A 21,695-nucleotide genomic window follows, 5' to 3' on the forward strand; every position below is an offset into this window, starting at 1 on the left:
ATATAACAGTTTATACAATGTGTCATAATATAATGCTGTTCAAAAATGATCAAACTAATATTGAAAACAAACAAAACGGAGGGGGGGACATCAACCACTTCTCATCACTGGATAAAATGGGAGAAAAATAAACCAGTAGGAAAGCATATTCTGAACATGTAACGTTAAACTCAGATATATGTCCACCTACGTTAAAATATTTTGTACTATAAACATACACTGTTTGTAACATGCATTCTAAGTGAGGATCTAACTGGGTTCCTCACAAGAACTGCAGTAATATGAGACATGGTTCAAAACAAATCAGTGTTACACCTCAAACACAAAATAGTGAAGAAAGAAAGGTGAAATAGATGGCTGTCGAGTTTTGTCTCCTCCAGGCAACAGACTGAAATAGAGAAAACACACTAAAAAGCAATGGTAGGCCACGTATTTTTTACTTGTTAGGCACAGTCTCACATTGAGTACTTAACACTCACATTCCATTTTCATGCCCATCTCTAGACATTTCTTAAGCCTACAAAATTGGCAGCGATTCCGATGGTGTTTATTGATGATACAATCCTGGTTGCTACGACAACTGTAGGTCAAATTCTTCCTCACGCTCCTTTTAAAGAAGCCTTTGCATCCCTCACAACTGACAGCACCATAGTGACGACCTAGGAAGAATATATATTGTTATCAGACAGAAATTACTCATTTTAACATAAAAATATTTATCTTAGCCAAGTAAAACATTGCAAAAGTCACCCTTCACGTTTATTTTGTTTTCTTGCCATCATTTTGGACTGTAAAAGCATCATTGCAGTCTTACGGGATGTTTCTTTTTTACCTATTGTCAGGCCTTTTAGGTTGGTAAGTGGAAAAAAGAGAGGAAGGCTAAGCCTACATTTGAGTAAGAGGCCTGCGAAATGGTAGTTCCCGTTCTGGCCAAGTACGGATGCAATTCTATCTGCTGTTACAGGCAATAGGATACAAACTACACAAAGGATATTGCATGCTGAAAGTTACATTAAAAGAACACACATGGTAAACATTTAAGTAAATTCAGAACATAAGTAATTTCTGAATAAAATCAGAAATGCGATGTTAAGTCAAAACTCCTGTGCACATCAATTCTGGTATCATTTTAATTACACAAACACTTGAAAACAATAAAAAAAGAAGATGAAGAAGAGAGGGGGTCATTCTCTCTGTAACATGAAAGCATAATCTTCTCCCTTGGTTAATGTAGAAATTTTATCTAGTAGATTCCCTGTAACTGCATGGTTCTGAAACACAAGGATTTGCATAATATCTACTTGCCTTTTTCTGTGACCATAAAAAGCAAAAAACTACCAAGAAGTCTTAAGTTTGTTAGAGAGCACCGAGAACTGTTTTTTTTCTTGGATTAGGTAGACTTTTTTTTACAGCTCTGGGGAAACAGACTTCATGCTTCAAATGGTCTCTCAGTTACTAGGAGCTACACAATCATTTTCTCTTTCAGCATGAGCCAATTCATCATACAATCTACTTGAAGTACAAATTAATATTCTTCCAAGCAGAGCTGAACTACTCCGTATGCATAGATACAGAAGTATAACGTTATCTCTTTCCAATTTAGACTCAAGTGCTTTTACCAACAGCATGGCTAAAATCAGTCTTAAAAAAAAAAGTCACGAAACCTCCCTTCATCCTAGTAATCCTTTCAGTCAGGTATCTTGAATACCGCTTTCTATGCTTCCTTACCTGATGCTTTATCACCACAGACCACGCAATATTCTACTACCTGGGGCCGCTGAACGTCAGCTTTTCCCAGTAAACGTTCCACCGAAGCAGTGTCTGTCACTATCTGAGACAAAATTTCAGAACAAAAGGAGGTAATTAGCCAGTATTTTCTGCTGACATGAAAGCAAGAAGCTTTGTGTACAGAAGACCAGTGTATCAACAGGAAAGAGTATGACAGGTATGACAGATGTGGAATGAAATTCAGTGGCATAAAATATAAGTTAAGGGGAGTTTTTACTGTCAGTAATGGGACTGTTAAAGCAGCCATAGCGAAACATGAATTCCAAATTGAACTTCCCACTTTGTTCAGGAGAAGTAAGTTTCTTCATTTGTGCACTCAACAGTAGTCTTCCCTTCTTGCAATTACTGTCAAAAAAAATTACTGTCTATTTTAGCCAAAGATGTCTAAAATTGTTGTATTCCATACACTGTTCCCATTTATCTTCTCTGTAGCTAATAGGCATACATAGTTTACAGGGGACAGCCTGAAACAGAGATCCATTACAGAAAACTTAAGAGTTGGATTCAATGATCCTTATGGGTTCATTCCAACTCAGGATACTCTATGGTTCTGTGAAAACTGTTTGGCTTCCAAAGGTCTTGAATCCCAAAACTTCAGTTCAAAACACCCCACTTAACACAAAAATAAAAAAAAATCCAATTTGTAACAATATATAAAGCATGTAGCACTGTAAAATAAATTTTAAAAGACTGTTTGCACAATTTTTCAAATATTTGTGTAAAAATAATACTGCTCCCTGTAAAATACTCCCTGAACGATTCTATGATATTCTCTATTCTAAAAGTAGCAATAGGGTCCAGGCATTTTTTTCCCCTGAAAAAAGAATGCTAGGAAAAAATCTCAAATTTCACTAGAGATGGATTATTGTTTATATAATTTGTTTTGCAAAGCTCTCACTGATCTGGACTATGCTCAAGACCCACATACAAATGTAACAAAGGACAGCTTCTGCTCCAAAGAACTTCTACTCCAATGCTTTGGTACTGCATTATGAACATAAGTTTGCCCAGCTAAGTTGCATCTCTGCACGTGTGAATCTCTATCAGACCACCTGAAATCCTGGCACCTCTCACAAGCTCCAGCTTAAGTATTTGCTTATGTCTTTGCATAGTTAGAATTTTAATGAGAACCACAACAAGGAATGACGAATGCAATGGAATGCATGAGGAACGTGAAGACAGGCAGATTTAGGATTGAATAAAAAAAAAAAGCCTACAATTCATATATTCTATATCCATGTTATTAGATCTTTAGGAAAACTATTGCAATTGCCAGTCTCTTAAAAACAATTCTATACTTTAAAGCACCTAAAACTTAGTAACTGAAATACACAAATCTGTGGTTTATCTCAGTTACTGTATTTACCTGAATTCTGCCTGGCACAATGTTGTCTGTGGTCGTAAAGATAAGCTGTTTGGCATTAGATGTCTCAGGTGCTGCCAGTATCACCTTTCCCGTACCAGTTCCATCTGGACTTGCTAAAATAAACTGTTGCTTTGGAGACACAGATGAGTCCACTGCTGTCACTATCTGGATTTTTTGACCTGTCTGCTGATCTGTCACAATCTGTAAAACATATTGAAGAATTTTATGATTCTGTCTCAGAATTATATGATACTGTTTCATAATAGCCCTTGTTATTTATTAATTTGCTATTTGTAAATTTATTAGACTGGTGCAAAGTTATTACAGCTACCTACATAAGTGCAAAACAACAGAATCAAAGCTAAAACAGATGTTTACAATATTTCTGTATTTACATACCTACCACACAAAAGGAAAATACTAAACAGACTTGTGAAAAGTATGAGACTGATACTGTTAAAAATGAGGAGAGATGGGGAGATATTGTAATTGCATTTAACTGTTCAAGAGAAATTAGACACAGTGGAACCCAACCAGAATAAGAACAAAGTGTAATGTTAAGGACCCCTGTATTCCTTACTGATTCTCTCAGTTCTCTAAAAGGACAATATATAGCACATTGCACTTGATGAATGGCAGGCATAAATGCATCCTATGCTCTGCCTAGTGAGACAGCATCGTAGAATTTTCCTCATATAAATAATTAAATTATAAATTATTCCAGCTGACAAAAAAATCACAACGGTACATTCTTGAGATTTTAATTTCTTTTGCATACACCTGACTATAAACTATTTTGATTTAGTACATTTATGTATTTATCTTACAGCCAGGGTAAGAATTACTATTGAAAAAAATTTCAGAGTTTACACACAGTGACATTCCTAATAAATTGACTGCATTAAGTGTCATAATAACTTTTTTAAAGTTATTTACTTATTTACTTTCCTAAATTTTGATTAACTAGACTTCTTAAGCCAGTTGTCATGTTCTTTTTGTATAACAAGCCTTACAGGAATTCTAAACATATGCTAATGGTTTTACTGAGTTAGAATGCCTTAAGACAACATTAGAGTAGCAAGCCACAATGAGTACAGGAATTAAGTTATGGAGATGATGATTTTTCTATGTTACAGAAACTCTTCAGGAAAGGCTCACCTCAGATTTTGTAATTACAAACCTAAAAAAACATGTAGGAAGTAGGTACCCAAAGTTGGGGATGAAACCAGTCTACTACTAAATTCTGGACAAGACACATTTGTAGGGATTTATTAGTCATATATTCACAGAACATAATAAGCCATTTTGGGTCTCATCTGCATAAAAGTTTCAGTGCTTAAGAGGATGACTTCCAATCCAGTTCACTTCAAAGAAGCGCTGAATAAACTCAAAATTTAAAAGGAAAAATCATCAACCCCCAGTCCCAGTGTTGTTAAATTGTTAAGTTCTTAAACCCTCTGAGTTTTCCCTGACATGTTTTCCTCAGCCACCATCACTTTCATATAGATCTTAACGAATGGAACTAGTCTGAAATCTAATCTCAGCTTATAACTGACACAACTATTATAGTACCTGTATATATGTTTTAAGGAAGCAGGAACACTCTTTTCTCTTCCTACTACGCTCCTTCCTCTAACTGTTTTTTCCAGAAATATCAGCAATATAAGGAGGTAGATTTTTTTGCACAATTGAACAAAAGTTGCCTACCTTATGAATGATGAAATATGCAGTATGCTTCAGTTATACATGCTGTGAGAACATCTACCTTGCAATGAAATAGCAGGTAAATATTGATTTGGTTACTCTACCAGGCAAAATAGAGATTATGTTACCAGATGACTGAATCAAAAATGGAAAACTTCCATCGTAACAGAATCTCGAGAATCAGCATATGAAACAATAACGCTGCCTGATTCCACCTTTTGTTCATATTTTAAAGGAATACATCTTAGTTAAAACACATAGCTAAATATGTTGATAAATGAAGAACATCTCAGTGGTGCTATCTATAAAGAAAAATCAGAGACAACTTTGTAACTTTTCACGTATCAGACACACACTGATAGTAATGACTGAATAAGAAGTGGATGATCTTTATGTTCATAAAAAATGTAGGTCATTATAAATGCTACAATTTGAGTCTTTGAAAAATATTAGTGAAAAAATTACATCATGATACCATTAAGTAAAATGATAATGTCATTTAAAAAAAACGTTTTCAGGGCTGTTCACAGGGGCAGGGTTCTCCTGGATCACAATGACCAAGTACCTCCCACCCTGATCAAAACATGTCTCAAGGACAGTCCATCCTGTGACAGAGGCTGCATTGCCAGGACCATTCCAAATGCCCTGAAGTACAAGATCCTCTTCTCCAGCATCATCTCTGGCAAAAGTACAGTGGAATATTGTACTGGCACAGAACAAGGTGGAGGAGGACAAAAAGATCAGTACTGTAACACTCTCGTAACATTAATACCTAACAATTTTCGTATTACTTGTCACTACATACATCTTTGTATTATCTATCAGTAATGACAATCCACTGTGTAGTATCCCCAAGGCTAATTTCAGCCTAAATAGGCTAGTCTCCCACTGGCTCTTTTTAAAGATGACATGGAGAGAGAAGAATGCTTTTAGAGATGATCTCAGGTGTTCTGAATTGTCTGTTGACAACGTCTGCCCATTCGCTATGGTTAGAGCTCAGGCAACTTACACATGCAGGCTAAGTTTAAATTCTGCAAATATTCCTCACTGACTACATTATCAATTCAATATATACAACCAACTAGTCATCACTAAACTATACTTCAGGAGAAAGTTTCATTTGCAATAAAAATGATCTGTTCATACAAAATTTAAAGAAATCTTCCATAGACTTTAGTATGCTTTTGTATAAACCGAGAGCAGGAAGATGAAAAAAAAAAATTAAGTTATAACAGTTTGCCACATAATCAATAGATTTTTACCTGAATGCGTTGTGGTGAACCTACAGAAGAGTCCGTGGAAATAATCTGGATACGCTGGGAAGGGCTGGTCATCACTGGAGATTCAGATAGTGAAGCCTGAACAGTCTGCACCTGTAAATAACATACAGAATTCTGATTTAAACATTTTAAAACACAGATATTTATTTACTAAACAGCATATGACCCTAGCATGCAACTTGTATTTATTGAAAAGGTTACAGTCACTAAACCAACTTGAGTTCATTTTCAATGAATTATCAGAACATTGTTTTCTTTGGGAATTGAATGAATCTCACAGATGACCAAAAAACACTCCCCCCCCCCCCCCCCCCCCCCCCCCCCCAAAAAAAGGACAAACACCTCAAATCACTGGATAATTATTATTTTCCTCAACCAAACAAGATGTAATTAAACCATGTGATTCTTCAGTTTACTGAAATGCAGAAATATGCTTTTTTCAACTTCCAATTATGCATTCACCCCATTTTTTTTCTTTTGTAAAAAAACACACTGTACACTCAATGTGTCATGTGAAATATTTCACCCTTTAATTATTTTTTAAAGTATTTTATGAACCATCTTTTAAATTTTCAGGTAGCCCAAATTTAGTAAAGCTTTCTTTAGGCCCCTAAATAAAAATGTCCTCAATCCCAAGTACATATATGGGGTCAGTAGATATGCAGATTCTGCTGGAAGAGTGCACATGCCTTCCATCTGACCAAACTGGCATTTAGTTTTTATGTCTCTGACCTTACCTCATCTATATAGTTCTCTAAAAGTATGGTGTCTTTACAGCCCACTTGAACAACATAGTCTCTTCATTTTCCAAGTAAAAGCAAGAATATTAACAATATATTATTTTTAAGGTAAAAAGATAAATTTAAAGATGGCTGGTTATCTGGATATATTTGTTTTATATAATATTTATATAATGTTTATTTTATAATTATTTATTTAATATAATTCCACTTGTTAAGTGTGCTCATACTGTTTCCTGTTTTCTTTTTCCAACTTGTTCTGCTTTTCTACTTCATAGTGGTGCAACTTTTTTTTGGAACACGCAGTTCAACAGATCTCGGCACGTATTGAGGTATATGTAGGTAACTCCTGTCATTCTAGTGAGGGTTTCACTAGTGTGACATTATGAACGCTCTGCTTTCCTGGTGCATTTTACAAGTCAATAATCTATGATGTTGATCAATACTTTAATTCTTGTGAGAAAATTCAAAACAAAAGATAATTTTGTTCTAAAGCCCTATACTGCACATGTTCACCAATATTTTCAGAAAGGTTACAAAAATATTTGAGTAACAGTATGCACAAGAGTACTATTTTGCTGTGACAGGCTGAAGGAAAGGGCAAGTAATAGAATTCTAAACAGTAAATAAATGTTCACCACAGACAACAGTATGAGATGGATATTTTCTCAGTCACGTTCTTAATTGAAAGTTATTATGTAAAATGAGGGGGAAAAAAAAACAACAATTTTTGAAGATTGCCGACAGCAAATTTTACAAGTACAACATATCTGAATACAAAGTATTATGAATTGTTACAGTATAAATTTATACAGATAGTCCACTTGAATGTGCATAAGACTCTGCAGTGATGTACTCTATAAAAAGAGAACAGAATACAGCACTCCTGATTTCTTCTACACTCAGTTTAAGCCATACTTACTTGAAAGCAAGATGAATAGGCCAAAAATTCTTTAGAAAAAATGTTCTATAATCTCAATGAATTAGAAACTTAGATTTGTACGCTAAATAAACCTTATTTAAATTTTAACAGATTTTACATTTTTATAATTTCAGAATTTTAGGAATTTCATATTGTAAATTCTGCAACTCACAGTATTTGTAAATTAAAATTGCAATTACAATTTCAATTTTAATCAATTTATGTTTTCATAAATACCTCCTAAATACACATTTACACTGTCCCACAGTATCTACAGGATACAGTTTTAGTATATGGCTGATTACAATAATTACATTCTATAAAGGAATTTGAGAGTATCAGAAGTCATTAATATCTGCAGTGCCAGGTGGTCAAAACCAGGAAGCTCACAAGTTGTTTTTTAATTAAATCCTCTTATTTCGAATACCCTTGGAATGACTTATCAAAACTTGTACAGGTGGACAACAAGTTAGTGTCAATTTAGTCATTTCCTGTTTAATATACAAAGATATAATTTACAATGAATTTAAGGAAATAAAAACCTGTTTGGACAGAAAGGAAAACTTACTGCACAGTCTCTGGGGAAACAATTTTAAAATACACAAGACTTTTAATGAAGCCGTACACATTTCAACAACAGCCTCCTTATCTTTCATGCCACGTTATTATCTAAACTATGAACCCTTTAAAAGGTCTAAATTAGAGCAGGAAGATCTTTTCACCTTCAATTATAGGTTTCTTAGCCTTTTTAGAAGCACCTTTGAACCTTACACAACAAATTGCTGGGAGCTTTGAAACAGATCTGTATTCCCACGTTGTTCAAGGATTTGTAGCAACTTATAAAAATAATTCCTATATACACACATGGTAAATACACAAATTCTGTAAATGTTTGGCGACTGAAGAGCCATTTCTTTTTTCTGGGTTTGTAATATACTTGCTGCAAAAAGGTCCTGGTATACAGCTATGGCTCTAAGTACGACGTCAATACAAAAAAAATCTCAATTTTAATAGTATGGACTACGTTCTCGTATAAAGGGTGTTTGGTTTTTTTTTTTGACAGTCTCCTTTAATATACATATTATTTCTCATCTTCATTCTATGACTACTCAGCTATCTTAATTCCAGCACTGAGTTCTCTATAAAGTTGCATAAGTTTGAGACCAACTGCCAATATGTCACTTTCATGTTTAAATAGTCAAGAACGTATTTATTAAACTGAAAAAAGGACAATATGTTAGCCAAAATCTTGGCTGAGAAGATATGGTGCACAATGAAGAATGTTTCTATAAATAAAGGTTTCAGTGTGCACATATAAGTTAATTTTATACTCTTATTAACATACCCATACATACTCAGGATGGAAAAGGACCCTGAAACACAGAACTTCATTTTTCAGGCTTGCCTACTTAATACAGTGAAAGAAGAGGAGTTTTAAATTTCTGACTGCTGAAAATCTCAAGTTTATTTTCAAGACTGAATACTTATGCCATTGGCTGACAGCAGGACAAGAACCGTAGTAGAAAGTCAAATGCAAGAAGGGAACATATTTTTTGAAATACATAATTAACAAGAGAAAAAAATTCTTCTGCAATTTTGTTTGTCAGCTGAATTTCTACATTGCATTGTTACACACCTATAAAGGACAGGAAAGGATAAACTTCTGATGATTTATTATAGTCCTACCCATTCAATTGCAACAAATTTGACTTTTTAAGTAAAAAAAAATAAAAATAAAGCAACAGTAGTCCGAGAATATGCAACACTTGTTAGACTCGCATTATATGTGTAATCCTGTAAGTGAACTTAATAACACTGACTATGCTAATGTGTTGTTCAAAAGAAACACCACACCATGAAAAATCTCTACTACTTGTTTAAAGCAGCCACTGTGGAAGTTGTATATACAAAAATGTAGTCCTCCAAAGTCAGCAATGGTACATTTTTGTAATTCTAAAATATGTTCTTAAAAATTAAATACACTTTCTTTTCTTTAAGACTGGAAGTCTTTCAAGAGATAGTGAAAGAAACAAAGTCACCCTTATTTCATAGGAAACTTCAGTGCAATTTACACAGGCTTATCAACAATAATTTCAAAGTAACAACTAATACCGTGGCTTAGAGATAGACAGAAAATTCATATAACGTAAAAGATAGCTCAAAAGACCCTAATCTCCCTACACACACAAAAAAAAATAATTATAAATCAAAACACAAACTTTAAAAGACAGGGAAAAACAGTAAGTTTTAATAGATTTAGTATTGTTTGCTTCCTGAAGCTCCCTAGCTATACACTGTACAGACTCTAGTACTTACAGTGTCAAATCCTTCCTGCAGACTTATTTACATTTTTTCTCAATAAACCTCTGAGGTCAAATCAATCCAAAAGAAATGCTGAAGTCACTTTCAGTGAGATCACAGATACCTGCCTCCATTAATGAGGATTCCAATCAAAGAAAGCAACCAGAATTGTTTTAAAATGCCCTCTCTATGACCCTGCTCCTCTGAAGGTCAAGTGCACTATCATTCCCTGTAACCAAGGAAGCAGAATCGACGTGTTCCTGCTGTTTTGCCAGCTGCTGAAGGAGTTTGTCTAATAATAAGATTAATTTCATCTGGGGAAGATATTCCCAGCTTATCAAGCTTCCCCCCTCCTTTCTTAAGCTCCTCAACCTGCACTCTGAATATTTCTTAAATGAAATTTGAGAAAAGAGCTTGTCTGCATTTTAATTATTTTCAAATTGGCAAAATTTAAAAGGAAAATCCACCACGTTTCCTGTGGAGCATCTTTAGCCTTAAAGTTTATTAACCTAACGTATTTAAAGGAGCGTAGGCCACTCTAAACTTGTCCAGATCCCACAAATACGAAGTAGCATGATCAATCTTGCTACAATTAAGAATTAATGCACTAAGTTTGTTATGCCTGGGTGATTCTTGTGATTAATTTCTATCGCAAAACATTTGGATGAAGGTGCAATGATGATTGATGAATGAAAACAAAATAAAGTATTTAGAAATTCTTAGAAATGAGAAATTTTAAGTTATGCTACCTGAACTTCTGGCAAAAATGACTGTACTCGACGTTGTGGTCTCTTTTTTTTGGTGTGTGTGTTTTTTGTTTTGTTTTTGGGGTTTTTTTGCAAGTAAACTTGAATACAGTGAATTTTCATTAGCAAGTCTTATGTGTGACCTGGGGATATTTAAGTTGATCTGTTATATTTTAACTTCAAGGACTCCCAACCTTAGCTCTAAAACGTGCTCATTATTGAAAACAGGCTCTTTACTTGATAGAAAACACAGTTATTTACTGTACAACTATCTAAAAATAGTAACTGTGAATAATTACTGTAACTACAGCATTGCATTTACAGCACAGATACAACTTAAAATGTCAGGTCAACTAATTGTTAGGTAGTGTGGGGGAAACTATTATACATGAAATCTTAAACATGTAAGAACACCCACCGAAATTATAGTTTTATTATTCTTGTGCTAAATATCTGACCCCATACTTAATAACCTTGTAACACTAGACTTTTATTTGCCTTTCAAGAAAGAGGTTTATAATATCTAATTTGCAGCTATCTTTCCTGGAACAAAAATTGAATCCTGAATATAATAATGTTCTATCACTACATAACCCTCTGCTCAGAAATATATTTCCCATCTCTGAAGTTCAGAACAGCTGCATTGCAAAGGTGGAATCTTTGTAAGACTTGAGCAGAAATTATAAAGAACACATAAGAAAAAAAAAGACTAAGTTGCTTGTTTTTTGAATTGAAAGACAAGTTAGCAGAGTAATTGAAATCCGAATTAAAATATAAAACCAACCAGCTATATAGTGTCCTGTAATGTATTGCCTATCTGCCCTAGTAAATCTCAAAGACTTGAGCAAGAAATATATATACAAAATGCATATTTAACTATGAGATGTTAGATTTTTAGGTCATTTGGGGTTAGATTTTTAGTTCCATCAAAAAAACACTAAGTATTATATGCTGCACAGATATAATACAAAGACTTTCATTCATTTTTATATGACATCAGATATGCTACTGTAATAAACATCCATAGTAAAGCAGAATTATTATTTTGTATCTTTAGAGTTTCTAATATCAGCAGAAACATTGTTATAGAACAATGTTGCAAGAGTATATTAATAATGAGTTTATTATCAAAGAATTACAGAACAGTCTGTGTTGGAAGGGACCTCACGAGATCATCACATCCAACCTTTCATGGGAAAAGAGAGCCTAATCCAGCACCCTCTTGAACTGCATCTTTAAAACCTCCAGTGATGGGGATTCTATTACATTCCTAGGGAGTTTGTTCCAGTGATCGCCTCTTCTAACTGTTAAAAAAATAAATAAATAAATCTTACACCAAGACAAAGCCTCATCTGGTACTTCTTGTACTCACTGCCACTTGTCTTCTCCACGTAGGTCCTTATGAAGAGAAAAACTCCATCCTCTTTGTAGCCACCCTTTAAGTACTGGATCATGTTTAATATTAATCATATTATGCTTAATACAGTAGCGGGACTCTCAAGAAGATTCTGAAATTATTGTGAATTGTAATTTTCACAGTAAAACTACTCAGAATTGAATTCAGATATCTATCATTCTGCTTAGAATCTAACTTTTGTTCTTGTATGTATTTCACTTATTGGAAATGTCATTAATACCTCTTGCATGTGTCTGCAGAAGACCAGGACCTATCTTGTACTGGAATTTTCGCTACTGTGCAGAGAGATTATGGAATTCGATCTATATCAACTGGAGGGAGCAGAAAAGATAAGAAGCCATCAATATTAAATGTAATTTTAGGACTTAAGACGACTTGACATCTATGTAAGCAGTTTTCAGATTCACTGCACTAACCAATCCTATCTGGTATTGATTAAAAACATTTCATGCTCTTCTATGCATGTGATTCCCTTAAAAGTTCATGAGGACACAACCAATATTTCAATTTTAGTACCCACAGAGCAACTAGATACAAGTAGGCAGAATGGGAGAAGAAAACTTCACAAAGCATGCCAAGTGTATACTACTGGAAGATGGAGTTGAAGTGGAAGCTAAGTGGCAAGGCATGGAGAATTGTCTGATTTGGACCAATCAAGAGAGGACTTCATTCACCTGGGCTCTCAAACTACCAAGTTTCACTAGTGATAATTTCACAGGCTGAAGTGTTTGGAAATCCATTAATTATTTGCATTAAATGCAACAGAGGATCTGCATAAATTCCAGGAAATAAAAAATATATACTTAGAAACATATATATCCACTACCTTGCATCATTAAGCTGAAAAACAAGTATTTGACAAATAGGTGCATTTCTAGGGCTGGCAAAATTAAATTAGACTACTTCTACTTATTTATTGTCATTTTATATAAATATAATTATATATATATAAAGTATATATTTATATTTTTCCTACCTTTTTTTTTTTTAGAAAAGTAACTAACTCTACATTTTAGTTGCAATCGTATTACGTTGTATTTCTGATATCTGCCTGTGTTGGTGTAAAAACAGGACTTTGAAATGAAGGTTCTCTAGAAATTTCATGATTGTTGCTCTTTGAAATAATGAAGATTTCTTCATAGCCTTTCAGTTAAATTGCTTACTAATTTACTAAACTGACTTGCCAGTAGTGTTTTCTTTACACACACATGTAGATATGCTCATACAAACACGTACCTATTGAAAATTTAGTTAATAAGGACAGGGTTTTTTTGCTTGCTTGTTTGTTTTGTTTGTTTTTAATAGCTTATTCCCCTACCACCAAAACTGATAATGAAGGAATTATCTGACAAATATATCAAGGGAATAAATCAATAGGCCAGAGACTGGAGGAATTTTTGAATTCATAATTTCGCTAAAGCCTCTAGTTCTTCTAACTCAAATAGAAGAACATTTCCTGTAATCATGCTACTAAAACTCAAAGTGAATGTATTGCCTGAATGCACTGGTCAGGTATCACTAAGTAGAAAACAATTGCAGAGGTACTATTATTATTATAGAAAACAGAAATTATGGCATTGTTAAAGCAACTGCAAACCAAGTATGTTCAACTGTACCCTGAAATTGAAACTTTTTACAAATTTTATCTCATTAAAGTTAAAGAGAATTTCAATGAAAGATACTGTACCAATTTTTACACCATAAAAAAACCTGCTACATCTCAAATCATATCAGAAAGACTTTTTTTCTATAAATATGTTTCCTAATGAATGTCTTTAGCTACTAAGCTAATAGGCCTTTATGAAAAGCGTATGTACCGCCTGGAAATTAATATTTGTTTCACAAACATGAAAAATATCTGTATCTTCTAAAAGTTTCAGTGATACTGTCTAGAATGAACTGTGCCGACCACCTGGACCCTTTGTAGAACGGCAGATAAATTCAGATTCAGAAAGAGATCATCCATACTATTACTGCCCTAACAGTATTCTGCTGCAATATCTTGTACAAGACATTTTAAGTCAAAGGTCATGGAAAAAGCTGTAATTCTTGGCTCATCTGCATCACAAAAAATCCTCAGACTACATCTGACATAAACGCCTGGCTGACCTATATTACACCAGAGATTATCACATCTGGTAACATCTTGAATTCAGAGTCTGCCAAGCTGTGTAAGGTATGTAGAATCTCCTTTCTCCAATATGTACTTTGTGTGAGATACCTCAGTCTGACTGAGTATGGCTAGGTCTTAACAATCAACAGTGAATTGTATTTGAAGTAAGAATGATTTGAGAACATTCAGCATCAAAACTCCACTTTGAAAATTCATCCAAAATGAGAATATGGCTACTGATAACAATAAAATATTGAAAATAAATGGCCTTATTTTGCACTTTACTAACTCTTACAACACAGTGAAAAACATATTTGATCAGATTGGCAGCATTTCTACTCTCACTTTTCATCACATAGTACTTCACCTGGATGTAAGTCTAAACTGCTGACCTATCAATGGTGTAACATGTCAGAGACATCTGAAGAGAATATGTGACAAAGATAACCAGTATTTTTTTAGTGCCATTGCAAAAGGTACTTTCAGAAAGGTCCAAGGTTTTGATAAGTTCTTTTCAGGGCACTGGGGAAACTGAATTAAACTTAAATCCTCCAGCAATGCAGCCGGCCTAAATAAGCTCCCAGTAAGCACAAGGCTCAAGATATCCAACTCCTGTGATTTTCCCCCTATAGCCTCTAGCAGGGAAAGAGAAGGACGCAATGGAACAGGAAAGGGACAGCACTAGCTACTGTTAAAAGTTCTTCCTGGTCACATCAGAACTGATGTTGGAAGAAGGAAATCGCCCTTATTCCTCCCCGTAGTGACAGCTCTACCTGAATACTTCATGTTAAAACTAAGGTGCCACACAGACAATAAACGTTCATAACAAAATACATTTTCCTTAAACAATAAGAAAACTAAATCTAAGTAGGTGCTGGGACTGAACCTGGGCCACTGATATATTGCATAGTGACAGTACTAAATAAATACTCGATAAAAGTGGCATTACTTATTTTGAATTAAGATTGAAGTATTTTTTATGCTTTTCAAAAGCAACTCAAGATGAAGAGAAGTAGCTGAAATTCCCTCTCAATTCCCTAGCTGCTCTCTGTCCTCCAATTTCATGAACAAGAAGTATAGTCAACTGCAGACACTAAAAATGAAACACTTATCCAATCTCTTCAGAAATACACAGCTGGAAAAATGCAAGCAGCAACACTGCTATAAAGAAAGCAAAAGCAGTAGAACCATTAAAAGGACAATTTTAGAAAGCCCTTAAAACAATATTCAGTACAAAATACAAACAATAGTGGAGAATACTCAGTTAACTCCAGTGATACAGCCACAGTATCATGGAAAACAAACTCAATGAACTCTTACTCAAGAAAAAAAATGGCCTACTTGCACAACAGTCCAAGTTGGTGCTAGGCATCAAAGTTTTCAATAAACTCATGCAATACCTATGTGGCTATTATGTTGAAAAACTGACACGGATACAGCTGAACATGCCAATATCTGCATTAAGTTACCCTGTTCAAAACTTGTCTCTCAACATTCATAAACTAAAATTCAGTACATGATTAATAACTTTCCTTCCACTTAATTTTCACTGATAAAAAGTAATTTTTCAAAAAAGCCTCTCATTTAAAGCAAATGTCAAGCTTTACACTAGATTTTACATACAGTATTATAGCATACTTCAAGAAAATTAGTAATGTCTTTAGCTGTATTAAAACCTGTATCTGACTGCAGACACCCAACCATTCATAAAAAAATGGTTCAAAGTTTAAAGGTAACATCAATCAACTCTTAACGAGACACTGCTGTTTGCAACTCTTTTTCCATGAAAACTGGTTTTCGTGGGGTTATGCAGCAGACAAGTGTATAATTTAAGGAGGAGGCGAATACTATAAAGAGATGAAGCCCTCTATTTACCCACCGGCCAGGAAGAAATCACAGAGCTTCATAAATTCTTGGGATGAAGCGATCTCTCCAGTGGTAAGATACAACCATCACACTATGTTACCACGGTGCATTTCCTGCACGAGGAATTACAAATGTCACATATTTTATGTGTCTTAGATGTGATTATAGACCTCAAATTCTATGAAAATACTACATGGTTTGCAGTGTTTCCATTACATATTTTTATTTCCAAGATGTTTTGGAAGACTTTTTTTTTTTTTTTTAATATACTTGCCAAATTGATATCTGATATAGAAAATTTGAATGAAAAATCACTTGTCAGTTTCCAGTGTGAAATTTTAGTTTTTTTGGAACTACTCCTTTGGTCTTACTTCCATCATACTCAGTAGTCCATTTTCCACATTGTAGTACAATCATTGTCATTATATACTTTAAAAGAACCAACATTTTTTAGAAAAAAATGCTGTAAATAAGGAATTTGTAATCTATTTCTGAAAATCCAATGACATTTATTACATAGAGCTTCTTCTTGAACTGAAGGTTGGGTTGTTTTTTTTTTTTTTTTTTTAATATCAAGGTATAACCTTAGTTCAATTAGTCAAAAATCCAACAAAATATCTAAGATATGGGCTTGTCTACAGAAGACTCTTAGCCTACTTGCCCTTCATTATTTATGAAATCCTATAATTATAAAATCATATGATTAAACCATAGTAACTTTGAAAGATATTAAACCAAATATATTAAACCAAATAACTTTAAACAACAAAAAACTAGTTTATTTGATTAAAGTTTGCAAACTGAAAGAGAAATTATTTATCTTCTATGGCCATATGCAGTTTGAGTGTTTGTGAGTCAATTTAAACATATTAGCCGTTGAACATCCAAACTTCATTGATTATACGTTTAAGACATGACTATATCACTTTGAGTAGATTTTAATGCTTGTATTTCATGTATGTAGACGCAAAATATAAAGCCTGATTTAAATTAATCACCCTATTGTAAATTCAGTAGAGTACATAAGTAAAACAGGTATCTTCAAACATCGTTCCAGATTTAGATGGCAACTCAAGAGATGAGCAGAAATCTTTCATGGCTAAAGTGATTAAATAATTATCATGTTACCAGAAAAAAATAAATATATATATATATATATATTTAAAAAAACGAAAACCAAAAAACTCCATAATACAGACAAGTTTCTCTACAGCTCATGGTGAACTTTCTACATGCATTCCTACTACAGAGGCCACCAGAACAAAAAAACTGCAAACAAACCACGTATGGGTTGCACTGGTTTCTTGTTTGTTCCCCGTTGTGATGCAATACCGCTCTATAAGGATTTCCTGTTCCGTTTATGATAAATTGTAAACAGCAACGACAATCTTACATAGTGGTATCATCTGTCACTCACCTCAGCCACCTGCTGAGCCTCCACTACCTGCTGAGCCAGCACCTCCATATTGGTTGCCATGGTGAAGCAAGATCATTAGAGAACCTGTTTGAAAAAGATGCCAGCAACTTCCATCAGGCACAAAAGTTAGGGCTTTTCCTTACTATTAAAGAAATCTCTGATAGGACTTAAGAATTTACAACACTGCTCGATTTATCTGACAAATAAGAAGATATGCCATGGATGTGTGAATGTGTGTGTACGCACATATATACGCACAGTGCATGCATGTAGGAATCATAGTACTCAGAAAGCTAAGTTCTACTATTATAGGCACATACTCATTCCTTTACTTTATAAAGCCTGTCATATATCTTTTTTCTCTATTATTTAAGCAGCAAGTAAGAGATACTAACTTCATAAATTAGAAAGGACTGATTTGAATGTCAACTACTGATGCACTTTGTGGAATACAGACTTTTTAAGGAGCTGTCCTGAACTCAAAGGAAGAGAAACCTTATGATTAAAATGGCTTCTGACTATGCCCTGCAAAAGTCATTAACTCTAATAGCATGCTCTTCACATCTCTTCAGATACGGTGCAAAATACAGCGCCATTAGAGCGCCCTAAGTCTACTCATATGTATTCACAGAATCGTTCAGGTTGGAAAAGACCTCTAAGATCATCTAGTCCAACCTTCAACCTAGTACTAAAGTCCACCACTAAGCCATACCCTGAACTAGGAAAGAGCAATCTCAGTATGGTGCTTGAGCAAATTTTTATTGAGTCAATCCGTCAAAGTGCCATGATCACCCATATTCTTACAGACATCTTGCACAATGCAGGAAATAGGCTATCACATCTAAAAAAATAATAATTTAGATAATGGAAAATACATTGTAATTATAATGTAATAGTATTGTAACTCTGAGGGGAAAATACTACTGGATTGCTTTATACTACTTCAAGTGTCTGTACCTTGAGCTTCATGCTCTTCAGGGGTTAAAAAAAAAAAGCGCTGTGCCTCCCCAAGGGTAAATTTAATTAAGGCTTCAAGTTCATGCAGTGCATTTCGAATTGTGACTTGCTTGTTACAGAGACAGAGTTCAGATCATGACCCAAGAGTAGGTAACAAAAACGCATTCCTGAATACCAGCACATACGTTTTCTATTAAACTTTCTGCTGATACTTGCAAAGCAACCATTTCACATAAAATTAAAAATAAATACTACTATCAATAGCAAAACACATAATAGGAAAACGCATTCATGTCCCCAGCACCATATACCCCTCTCCAAACTCAATTTTTACATAGCTAACATTGTTGAAGATGTCAACATTCATTAAATTAAAAAGATTAAATCTTATTGTGGTAAATTAAATGTGTAAATGACGTGTATACGTCAATGGAAGATCATTTGTAACAATGCATAACCAAAACTGACACATCCGCTGTGGAAATCACAGATATGCTAGTTTCCCACACAGCTTTCTATTTTATTTTAAGTGTTCAGCCTGCATAGCGAGTTTACAGACCATTTCCACCAGACCTATCTAATATTGCAGCTTATGGATAGTTTCTCGATGTGTTCTGTAATTCCTTCTCATTGTTTTCTCATTTTTAAGTTCATAATGAAAAATAAATATATGCTTATAACATGTTTTCTCAGTGCTTTAAGATGAAAAAAACCCTGAAGATGAAATTTTTTTTTGTAGGAGTACCTTTTTAAGTCCCAATGATATCTTTGCTGTGGTAAGTCTCTAACAGATTTGCTGGTGGTGCTGTTATCCAAAGTTTTTTGCACCTTCTACCCTCCCAAGACAACAGTAAGTTGAAGCAATCAGATCAAATGCAGTTGGAAGCTCACAGACCAGATCGACATGCCAGCATTCATAACACTGACTTTCGGAGCGACGTAAGAAGCAAAATCTGCCTCCTTAGCAAAACCCCTGAGCAGTAGACTTCATAAGGAAAAAAAAAGTTCTCAAAACAAACCAATAAAAGTAGACTATAACAGCAAGGAGGCAGCTGGACCACCAGGATAACATTTCCAATGTAACAGGGTGGCAGCCAACTGCAGTACACGCAGATGAGCTACTGCACAAAATACCGTGCAAAACCAGCTCTCCCCCTAAGTTGCAGGCAAACCTCAGAGGAAAGTCACACGCTCCAGCTAAATGCTTTCTGGGTGGGACCGCACCAGGACGGCCGCAGCCGAGCCCAGCTGCGCTGCCGTCTGCGCTCATGGCCCAGCGACGCCGCCTTCTTCACACCGCACGCCTCACTCGGCCAGGCCGGGCAGCAGGGCAGCAAGCGGCTCCTCAGCGGCACGGAGGAGAAGGGGGGGGGAGGCAGGTGAGGCTCTGCCCGGACCCCGCGGGACGTTGGCAGGAAGGCGGCAGGAGGCGGCAGAAGCCCCGCGACAACGGGCACGACAGGGCGCGACAGGGCGCGACAGGGCGCGACAGGGCACCGCGACGCCGGCGGCCGAGCCCTGCGGCCGAACCCGGCCGGGGCGGGCCCGCGGACACCCTCCCGCGGCGCCCATTGGCCGCCGTTCCCCGCGACCGCCGGCCCCGCCCCGCCCCAGCCGCGGCGCCATCCGAGAGGCAGCCGGCCCACTCGCGCCCCCGATTGGCTGCGCGGGCCGCCTATCAGGCCGCTGGCGCCGCCTCTCGAGCGAGAGGGAAAACACCGAGGGACGCGACTAAGCACAAGATGGCGGCGCTGGCGGGCGGCCAAGTCCCAGGCGGGGCTGCTGCCGCCGCCATTAGGCCCCCCGTTCCCCTCCCCCCGGTATATCCTTATGTCAGGCTACGAGAGGCCCGGGCGCGGCAGGAGGGAAGCGGCCGGTAAGATGGCGGCGGCCTCAGCCCCGTATGCAAAGTACCCGCCGCCCCCTCCCCTCCGCCCTCCCGGTGGCAAAGGTAAAAGGGTCGGGTTCAAGCCGCCGCCTCCGCCCGCTCAGACTCCATCTTCCCTCTCCGCGTCCCGCACTCGTCATCTCCGCGACCGTCGCCCCCCGGCCAGCGGACTGCTCTCACCGGGACCGGACCGGCTCCGACCTCAAGGGGCCCACATCCCAGCACAGCGGCTCCGCGCTGGAACACCCGCAACGGACCGGCCCCGAGCCACGGAGACCCTCCCTCCCTCCCTCCCTCCCTCCGGCAGCTGTAGGCCTCCCTACGGCACGGCCGGCTGCCGCTCAACAGCACGTTACCGAAGCCTTCACGCCCCCCCCTCTCCTCCGCCGCTCGCGGGGTGTCCCGAGCAAGGTCCCGATGCTCCCCGCCCGTCCTGGTCCGGACGGAAGCGGCCCCAGCGGCCCGGCTCGATTCTAAAAAGCGATTTTTACCTCAGGAGTTGGCGCCAAACGTGCCCTAGCGGGGACCCGGACCCGAGCCCGGGCCCGGGCCCGGGCGGGCCTGCGTTGGGTGGAGGCGCCCAGCGGCGGCCCTCCCTCCCCCCGCGAGGGCGGCGGCGGTGAGGGGCTGGCGGGGTCCGCGGGGGGCGGTGGGGGGGGGGGAGGGCCGGGGCTGTGCCACCGAGCGGGGGGCGGGGGGCGCTTAGTGTTACGGTGTTTGCCGGGCCCCTGTGAAAGGTCAGAGTTCGTGACCCCGCCCGCCGCCGCCCGAGAGCGTCTCCGCGCTTCCTCTTCCCAGCACCACGCCGGCCCCGGCCCCCTCCATCCTGCTGCCGGGGCGGGGCCGGGACGGCGGCGGGGCGGGGCGGGGAGGGGAGGGGAGGGGCTACCTGCGCCGCTGCCCGCGTTCGCGCCAACGCTGTGGCGGGCGGCCGGTGCGCCCGGGCCGGCGGCTGAGAGGGGCTGCGGGTGCCTGCGGGTGCCTGCGCCCGGGGGCGCCCGGGCTCCCTCCTCTGAAACGGAGGGTAGGGTAGGGCAGGGTAGCGCCCTGCTTAGGTGGAGCCCTTTCTGAGCCCTGGCGGCGCGGCTCTCCTGTGGCCTGGAGTTAACTGGTACGGGGTGGTTGCTCTGTGCAGGGGTGGGTGTAAATATCCCACGGGTACGTGGGATGCGTGTCTTAGGTTTTACCGA

At 37.8% G+C, this 21,695-nt stretch overlaps 1 protein-coding gene across 7 annotated transcripts in view; it reads right to left on the minus strand.

The window, feature by feature from the left end:
• Window positions 1-21,398, minus strand: part of NR2C2 (nuclear receptor subfamily 2 group C member 2) — a 46,466-nt gene extending 25,068 nt beyond the window's left edge. For 2 of the 7 annotated variants that reach the window (XM_083795546.1, XM_083795541.1), the window contains exons 1-5: window positions 20,997-21,398; window positions 6,121-6,231; window positions 3,155-3,355; window positions 1,729-1,831; window positions 480-659 (exon numbers count right to left, since the gene is read on the minus strand). In XM_083795546.1, the coding sequence (XP_083651672.1) occupies window positions 480-659; window positions 1,729-1,831; window positions 3,155-3,355; window positions 6,121-6,192 (556 nt within the window). In that variant the 5' untranslated portion in view covers window positions 6,193-6,231; window positions 20,997-21,398. Of the gene's footprint in view, window positions 1-479; window positions 660-1,728; window positions 1,832-3,154; window positions 3,356-6,120; window positions 6,232-16,256; window positions 16,357-17,660; window positions 17,745-19,362; window positions 19,778-20,685 lie in introns of those variants that run through there. The other 5 variants (XM_083795542.1, XM_083795547.1, XM_083795543.1 and 2 more) reach the window with 5 other exon arrangements.
• Between the last annotated feature and the right edge of the window lie 297 nt (window positions 21,399-21,695).

This window comes from Anser anser, assembly GCF_964211835.1.
Source record: "Anser anser genome assembly, chromosome: 12".
NCBI classification, from domain to species: Eukaryota; Metazoa; Chordata; class Aves; order Anseriformes; family Anatidae; genus Anser; species Anser anser.